Here is a 9,701-nt window from a genome sequence, read left to right as displayed (position 1 = left end):
AATAATGTGTATAGTTAAGCCAGGAGGCACCGTGAAATTGAGTTTATCAGCTGGGGGACATTTTACAAAATAGGGTATTAACTATTTTGGAAAGTTCGACAACTGTTGCTGAACCTGGTACGATAATTTTCCGGCCGTCAGTCAGAAATCTCATTACAACTAATTCTAGAGGAGTGAGTATTAATAATACCCAATAATCTGAACTAAGTAGTGGAAAATTAGGACACAAACCATACTTAATTTTAATGATTTCAAATTTCCAGTCCCATGAAGAATCTAAGTATAGTTGATCTATTACACAAATAAAATAAATTTTGTTTAAATACAAAGTAATAAATTACACTTTTAGTGCAGCTATCAGCATGCGGTTAGTTTGCGTTAGATTTATTCTAGCGCCCTTAAAAGGTAATTTATACCTTTGCAAGGGCGCGGAACTAAGCCAATAAAAACTGACACACCTACAGATACAAACATGCTATAACTTTCTTTTATGTTCGCCTTCATCTACAGTTGGTTTTGCCATTTGGAATTTGCTCCAAACTGGGTTAATCGTGGCTTATGTGTGATTTAAGCACGACATAGGAACTTAATTCTTTCAATATGTTTTGAGAAAGAGAGTTCAAATGAGAAATGTTTAACCTATTACCATTTCTCCTCTCGGTCAGAGCAAGTTAATCGAAATATGCAGGATGATTTTGTATATTTGACTGCCGGATTTAGGGGGGTGCTAGTAATGGTGCTACCCAACTAGCAAACTTGTTTTAAAATTGGAAGTTTTGGTGACAAAAATATTTTATTACCATTATGTAAAAGTTTTCCTGTGATTTATATATTTTATAAAAGGTTCACCTGGAACTAAATTGTGTTGGCTTAAAATCTACATTATAAAATTATTACCACCACATTTCCATGACAAGTATTATGGTTATCTAATAAAACTATTATTATAAAATCGCAAAAGAACTTATAGCTACTTTACTTGCACCACTATAAAACATTTCAGCTAACTTTCTCGAAATTGTTGCAATAATATTTTATAAAGGACATTGTGTGATTGTCTAACTTTGCTATACAATTATTTTATAATTTATCTCGACGTTTTTATAGAATTATTTTATTTGGCAGTCGTTTAGTATAGTTTCATAACTGTTTCATTGTTGTTTTATAAGCGTGTTGTGTTGTTAACCTGACATTGCTTTAAAATTATTTTATACGTATTTTATTTGCCGCTTTAATTAAAATATTCTATTAAGATGTTCACTATAACAATTTTTCTGAAGGTTATTGTACACTAAAATGTGGTTATGTTAAATAAATTATTTTGTATTTGTGTAAATAATTTATAGCTGAACACAATTTATCTTAGTAAGTACGTGGTAAAAAATATAATATATAATATTAAAATGATATACTTTATTATGAAGCTGAAAATGAAACATCAAAAATCAAACTGGAAAAAAATTAAAAAAAGTGGAGCGTTTCGCAGAAAAGTAAAACTGCGTTATGAAAGTATTATGCATAATAAAAGCTTTTATTTTGCAAGGAAGAATAGCACTCAAGGGATTGCAGTAGCTGATAATAGTGATAATGAAGCACTTCCATCTTGCAGTGCCCAAATATTTGAAAAAAATAATAATTATATAGTATGTTTACACATTTATTCAGACAAATTTAGAGGTTAGGTTTATCGTTTGGCGGGTTTTTTTAGTTGCCTATGCCTAACATTTTAAAACCAAATTACGACACTTTTGTCGTGTAGAGCTACCTGAACTCCGTTATAAAATAAATCTCCCTCCATTTTTATTAAGATTGCTTTAACACATTCTCAAGACTTCGTACTCCTAGGTTATGTTGTATTATTATTACTGTTTTTTCTATAAAACAGAGTAATAGGCCGAACAGGGCCGTATCCAGTGTTCTCGTATCGCCATCTCAAAACTTTCAAATATGAAAAAAAGCAAACAAAAATAAGATGACGATATGAAATTGATGGCAGGCAAATATTTTGAATATGCCGTTTGCTTTTTATTTTTACTATTACAATTACAGCTGCTTTATGTAATGGGAAAATGCTTTTTATTATACTTCTTTGAAAACCCTCTATATTTTCATCTCTATTAGGACAACGCGTTTTTCTGTGCGCCCGCACGGATTTTTTTTTGCGCTGAATTAAAATGCTGAGTAAAATGGCTTTAAAATAGAAACGTACAGCACAATATATTAAATTTAAGACAATTTATAAGCCGACAAATATTTAGCACAAACCTGCATTATCATTTAATATGTAAATGCTGGAATATTTTGATATATTTCCGAAGTATTTTTTGAATTTTTATAGACATTGCCTGACAGTGATAACTTACCACAATTAAATCACCTTTGAACTACTTTAAAACAGTCATAGAAATGATCAATTAGATGTCAGTCATTCCCAACAATTATATTAAAATATACTCAGAAGATAATTCCGATATTCCAGAATACATCTTAAAACAAGTGGCACAGTCAAACGCAAATTTACTGCCAGAGAAATCTAGGGCGAAATATGAACAAGAATATCATTTTTAAGTCTTTTTTTCTTAAGTCTGGTTTTTATGCCTTCGTTTTTAAAGAAGTATAATGAAAATTATCCTTTATAATTAATCCAAAAATAGGTTTTCCGTGCTTTGCGTGACTTCCGGTGTTCGGCTTCGCCTCACATCTGAATTGGTCATACGTGAACGGAAAAACCCTTATTTTTGTACTCCTAATGAAAAATACTATTTTGTAATTTAAAATATACTTTACCGAACGATTGTTCATGGCGGATTTTCTTTTTTATTTGCAAAGTCAATTCGTTAAGATTCGCAATTTCCATCGCCAATGACATTGAAAAAGCAAGATATTGCAATTGAAAAAAAGCGAGTGCCAGACCTGCGTTATGGGTTCCGCTTCTCTGTTCTGTGACATCTTTGTTTTATTATCATTTTATAAATGTTGCTTGTTTACTAATTTGTCACAGAAAAGCTACGTTGAGTGCATAACTGTTTTATAAAATGGAGCCATTTTGTTTTAATAGTTTAAGGGGTTATAAATAAAAAATATTAAATAAAACTAATAAACACACATGGTTTCTACTGTTTTTGAACATGAAACGATAACTTAATAAGAAAGTGTTGATAAAATTATTATCACTTATTTTTTGTTGAAAAATAAATTTAAAAACCTAACCTCTAATTTTACAATATTGCTAAGAAAATTATTAAACTAACATTGTCGTGAGGCCCGATAAAAATCTGTCACAAACATAATATATGATTCACAGAAAAATTTCGTTCGCACTGTAAAAGAGGGTAAGCACTACGCAAAAGCACTCACATCATGAGTTGAGAGTTTATCAGTATGGCGTCTGTTTGTAAAACGGACCTGGTCCCCATCTTGGCTTCCATGTTCGTGATTCCTTTTAGTAGATAAACAGAAAGCGTTTATAATGCAAAAATTATTTTGCAGCTATCTTAATACATTTTAAAAACAAAACCGTTTCATTAAAGTAAATTCACTACACACATCGGTTTTATAACGACTGTCAAATAAACTTGTATAAAACTGTTAAAAAGCAATTACATTATTGTTTTAGAGTTCCTGCTGTATAGCAGTGGCTGTGGAAACTACAAAAACTGTTCTATAGAAGTCGCAGTTAAGATTTTATAGTGGTATTAATAATGTTTATATATGTATTTTATAAGCTATTTGGAGTTAATTTTGCAGCTTTTATTCAATCACAATGTTTTATAAGGTGGTGCCAATTTTGCGTTTATAAGTATCGAGTAGTTGTTTTTAAAATGTTCATAAGCTTATGCTGTTTTATAAGAAAACGTTGCCGCAATTCTAATAAAACAAAAAATTGCTAGTTGGGTAGTAAATGAAAATCATATAAAATGTCTTCAACATATATTTAGCTTAAGTGTTCTTTAACTTAAGTTTAAGTTTAATCCCATTCAATGGTCTTAAAATAATTTCTTGCGTTAACACAATCGTTTTGGGGGTGTCGACTGGTTCCAGAACAAACTTTCTAAGCAATCCACAAAAAAATGCTTTCATCTCCAGCATAGCAAAGCGCTGACCTAAAATAATCATACGTTAAAATATAGAAATATTGCCTTTACTCACCGTTATAAAAAAAATGTGCACACATGTAAAACAAGAATTTATAATAAAATTACTTAATCGTAATTATCGTTTTTAAGAAGTGAGTTTATACCTATGCAATTTCTAGGTCCGGCACTAAAAGGAATGTAAGCATATGTTGGTCTGGATTCTACGTGTTCTGGCAAATGTCTGGATGGATCAAATCGCTCGGGATCGGGCCAGAAGCGGGAATCCCGATGGATGTCGTAAATTGGAATGAAAGTGTCCACATTTTTAGGAATGGTTCCATATTTACTTTTTGTGTCAACACTCGTCTTCCTTCCAATGGTTGGAACGGGCGGATAAAGACGTAGACTTTCCTTTATGCACCTAAAACCAGTTGTTAGCTTTATTTAGTTTTAACACAAATTGTATTGCTTATGAATAAATAGGACATAGACAACCTAACCTAATTATATTTTATTAATAATAATTTAAAACAGTGCAACTAGCTTGTCTCTAATTTTTTGTGAACCAGAATTACAAACCAAATTTAATTATTGCTTTTATTTATGACTCACCTGTCAAGCAAGTTCATGTTTTGCAAATTGTTGTAAGTAGGCTCGTTTGATAAATCAGGTCCCAACTGGTTTACAATTTCCTGATACACTTCTTCCTAAAATATTAACCATTATGAATGTATATTAAATAATATCTTCAAAATAAGATTTTTCGCCATATTATCTTCACATAAAGTAAGATTGTTGCTTTTTCTATTTTACTACAACTAGATGACATTTACAAAATTTTTAACTGAACTTTGCTTATATTTTTTTTACTATTTTTACACTACATTCAAATTAAATGATAGTTTGTGGAATTTCCATTTTAAATGTTTTAACATTTGTATTATGACTGGAGTCCCGATTTCTAGAAATTTTGCTTTTTGTAAGTAATGAAAGCAACCAACCTTTGACATCTAATTACGGGCTCGTGAGAGACAAAAACATGCCAATTACTTGTTGCAAAATGGATATCAATTTACAAGTTTAAACTGACAAACAAATTTCTAAATGCTCCTGAAGTAGTCTAAAAAAATGTAAAAACATTCCTAAGCACTATAGAAGCTCGAAAATGCCTTGCCAAAGCTTACAAATGCTTTTCAACTTATCTAGAAGCTCTCAAAAGATTTCAAAACAGTCTAAAAGCTTCCGTATGCTTCTAAAGCAGTTGAAAAGCTTCCAAAATCTTTTGGAACAGTCTAGAAGCTCTCAAAACATTTGAAGACGTCTAAAAGTTTCTATATGCTTTTAGGGCAGTTTAAAAGCTTCCTAAAATTTCTAGAACCGTCTACAAGGTTTTAAATGTCTTAAAGGCAGTCCAGAACCTTCAATGTTCTTTAAACTGTCCAAATGCTTCTAAAGTAGTCTAAAAGGGTTTTAAAACGCTACAAAAACTCCAAAATGCTTCTCGAGCAGTTTATAAGACAGACTAGTCTAGAAGCTTCCAAAAGATATCAAAACAGTCTAAAAGCCTGCAAAAAATTCTAGAACCGTCTAAGAATTTCCAAATGCCTCTAAAGCATTCCAGAACCTTTAATATGCTCTTTAAATTGTCCAGTTTAAAGGCTTCAAAAAATTTCTAGAACCCAAAAAAAGTAAAATATTTGACATCTCTGAAAGAGTTTTGTGCTTTTTTACAGATTTTTATGGTTTTTTGAAAAAAATGATTTTGCTTTTTTCACGATTTTAGTGCTTTTTAATACGGACTCTAATTATGACTATTATTTCAATCATTTTGACTTGTTGTCACGTCCATGTTTTTGTTTTCTTTAACTTTTTGTTTGTCTAATTTTTTCACTTTACATAATGTTTATGTAACTTTTCAATCATTACGTGTTTCTGCATGGTTTCTGTTTTGCTTATGTTTACTTTATTTTTAATAACAACAATACCCTGCTGTTTATTTATGCATAATCCGACAACTCTACCAAACTTTGACGAGTCTATTTTGTGATAAAAAAGTCTTATTGGAATTTTGGTAAAAATTTCAATTTTGCTTTATTCTTAATATTATGACCATTTCTCTATCTAGATATTAGTACATACAGGTATTTTGTTTATTCAAAAATAAGATTTACAACCTCATTTAATAGTAAAATATGGTAGAAAGGAACCAAAATTTATTTACTTTTTAAATTAAAAGCACTCTTCCCTAGATATAGATACCATAAATAAATATTGTAATCTTATAATTTACGTTTATTTTACAACAAATTGATGATATTGAGTATATTTTCAATGATTTAACAGACCTAGTTAATTTAGAAAAAAAAACACAAGAAATATAATTATACAAATAATTTAGTTACTTACTTGAATATCCTTATGACATGCTAACAACATCATGGTATAGTTTATGCACATGGCGCTCGTATCATGGCCCTGAAACAAGCCATTTTGTTTCTATTTACATCTAGATTATTGTAATATAATTTGTGAAAAATGTTGAACCGTAATAACGTCATTTATGGGTTAATCAGACGTTAGTTAGGATATCCGCCAAAATTAAATTAACGTGCAATACAGCAGGATCAAATCAAGCTAATTACTATCACTAAGTCAAAATAGTACAAATTTAGTTGGTAGTAATAAAAGCTTCTTCAAACTGATTGACAAAAAATCCGATAAATCTGTTTTTAATATGAATTATTTAAATCACATAAAAATACTGAGAAAAATTGTTAACTAAACAGTGACAAGTGTTCTGCATATTACTTTTATGTACTACTAAGTAAGCCGACAGGATTTTGTCTACTTTTTCCCTCAAATATCCAAAAAGAAATCTACTGAAGTTCATTCGGGTGAGCAGGTATTATTCTGCTTTTTTGCTGAATTTTTTCTGAACAAGCTGTATAATAATCATATTTTCTATAATAAAATAAACTTACCGCAAAAACAAACGTTGCTACTTCATCTCTTATATCAGCATCATCAATACTTTGGTGTTTAAACTTTCCATTTAGTAAGATGTCAATAAGGGAACATTTTCTTCTATCGATTCCATCGTCAAATTTTTCATCAAATGTTTGAAATCCTTTGCTTTTTTGTTTTATAATATTATCGGTAAACTTAAACAACACTTTTAAAGCTAACGTTTCCATTTTCCCATAAGCGCTCAAATAAAACGTAAAGTTAAACCACAACCATGGAGCAAATATTCGTTTGAATACTATTGCTGACATTTCATGGATCGCATTTTTGTACTCCATTGCTTCTTCGGATTCATAACTTATTGTAGTTCCCATAGATGTCTCTATTAGCAAATATAAGTATGCAAAAAATATTGTCTATTTTCGTCAATTACCTCGAACTGCAGCAAGGGTAAAGTCAGATATCAACGGGACAACATCCACAGTCTCATTCAAATGGAATTTCTCCAGCTTTTCTATAAAACCCTTAGTATGTTTGTTGAAAGTATTCACAAATTCAAGAAGTATCGAAAAGTGAAAAGCTGGTCTTAAGTATTTCCGTTTACTTTGCCATTGGTCGCCTAAAACAAAATACATGTTACGACCAGCAAACTAGCTTTTGGTTATGTTACAACAAGCACTCACCTTTACAAGTAAGCAAACCTCTACCTAACCAACTGTTTACATATGTGTAAGTAGCAGCCTTTTCCAAGTTTACAGGCTGGCTAATAATTGCCTAAAAACTTTGCTATTCAGTGTTTTAAATCTTAAAGCAGTTTTAGTGTATAGTTAAATAGGATGTTACGTTCAATATTTAGGGAGGAATTCAGAAATCTTCCTAAGTGTTTGTGATTGAGTTAGAATAGTATGAGATAAGTGTCTTATACTATTCTAACTTTTAGGGAGCCTAAACTGATTCAAAAACAAATTGCTTTTGAGTGAGGTACTTATATGATCCTACTAAGTGAGTGGAGAATGAATTAAATGTGAGAAGAGCAGTTCTGCTAATCTGAGGAATCGCTCATCAGAGAAATAATTAGTAATATCTTTAAAATTTGGTTATTTTTACTAATTACTTAGTAGTAGTTTTGAAAGTTTAAAAAAACAGTATTTTGGAGTTGAAGAAGAGTCAAATTAATCCAAATCATTATTTCAAGTTAAAATCTCAAGTGAAAATGACCACATTTGAAACATTTTTAAATTGATAATTGTCAAAACTTATATTAAAGTAAAAATTTTACCCAAGTCATAGTTTGGCCCCCAAATCTAAATTACATACTCACAATATAGTTAAAATTATGGCTTTCAAGTTAAAAATTGGAAAAAAAATGAGAAATTAATCATAGTGTCATTTAGGTTAAATTTGACAGTTTTACATAAAAATCACACTTGTAACCTATTAAATACTAATAAATTTTACTACTTTCAAGTCAAGTTCAAGTTTAAGAGTCAAGTTTCAGTAACTTTTAAAAATGTGACTTGTTAGTTTTCGGTAAAATTGTAATTTCAATTTCATTGTTTAAAATTATTCATTTTGTTTTATCTGTCGTTTAAATTCATTAAACAGTGTCACTGTGATGATGGTGTCAGTTGTCATTTATTCTGACAATTTTTAGTGCCTTTGTCAGTTAGAACTGTCAATATGATCATATTAAATTTCTAATAATTAGATACAAGTGTGATTTTGAAAATAATAGAATAGGCAAAGTTGAATTTTAGAAGCAAAAACATAGTTTTGAAAAATAAAGTTAAATCAGTAGATTCAAAATACAGACAAAAAAAGCATTATTAAAAATTTAAATTGTAGTTTAAAGAATTCTCTAATGTACTTCAAATGAAGTTTTTAAGAAGAAATGATTTTGTTAATTGAATTTGATTCATTTAGCTGTAATTTTGTATTCACTTTTTTAATAATAATTTTTTCTCACCAGTCAATTGATCTTTTTCGGTTAGCGCTTTATATTTATCATCAAATAAACTTAACATAACTTAAAATAGTTACTTTGTTTATCATACCTCAACATCATTCGGATGCTTAAGGATCACAGCCCCAAAAAGTGGTGTGAATATAGCAGCAACGTCTTCTGATCTACTAACCCACTCTCTATTTTTAAGAAAGAGCTGATCTAAAATTGGTTCAATATGCTGTCAATCTCCAACCATTTATAACAAAACAAAAATAAAACCAAGCTAGACTACATAATAATACTGACCTGGAGATAACCACAAAAGTAGTCGACAATGACCGAAGAAAAACTCTCTGCCTGGAACATTAGGTAACTTCAATTGCCAACGGACTTTTTGATCTACAAACGCTTTTCTTAAAAATTGAGGAAATTCAAAATAAACTAAAAGCGTAATTAATAACACTAAAATAAGCCACATAATTGAATCAAACACAGCTGGAACGGTTTCATATAACTAGAAATATGCCAAGTATTATCAATGTATTTTATATCGTCAAAGCAACTGATCTAAAAATATACGTAGAATAAACTCGACCCGTAAAATAATAATTTTTTAGTCTAATTGACTAGTAGTGTTTGTTTTGCGATCTTTTCCACTTCAAATTTTTGTTTGATAAGATTAAAGGTTTTGCACTTGTGCAACTGAACAAAAACAT

At 29.9% G+C, this 9,701-nt stretch overlaps 1 protein-coding gene and 1 long non-coding RNA gene across 2 annotated transcripts; one reads left to right on the top strand and one right to left on the bottom strand.

The window, feature by feature from the left end:
• The first annotated feature begins 31 nt into the window (after positions 1–31).
• Positions 32–4,575, top strand: LOC145723952 (uncharacterized). Its single transcript, XR_014176887.1, has 2 exons — positions 32–173; positions 4,256–4,575. It is a non-coding gene; the product is annotated as an uncharacterized LOC145723952 (long non-coding RNA).
• Positions 3,916–9,591, bottom strand: LOC145723949 (cytochrome P450 4c3-like). The gene is made up of 9 exons (XM_081971988.1): positions 9,292–9,591; positions 9,095–9,204; positions 7,724–7,814; positions 7,474–7,659; positions 7,058–7,422; positions 6,483–6,551; positions 4,689–4,783; positions 4,241–4,497; positions 3,916–4,103 (listed from the first exon to the last, which is right to left on the bottom strand). The coding sequence occupies exons 1-9, from the start codon at positions 9,461–9,463 to the stop codon at positions 3,940–3,942; spliced, it is 1,509 nt and encodes a 502-aa protein (XP_081828114.1). The 5' UTR covers positions 9,464–9,591; the 3' UTR covers positions 3,916–3,939.
• Positions 9,592–9,701: the final 110 nt, after the last annotated feature.

This window comes from Ips typographus, linkage group LG2 (genome assembly GCF_016097725.1).
Source record: "Ips typographus isolate SLU linkage group LG2, UJ_Ityp_2.0, whole genome shotgun sequence".
Classification (NCBI taxonomy): domain Eukaryota; kingdom Metazoa; phylum Arthropoda; class Insecta; order Coleoptera; family Curculionidae; genus Ips; species Ips typographus.
The sequence above is the reverse complement of the archived record's forward strand: the minus strand, read 5'-3'. Positions and strand labels throughout refer to the sequence as shown.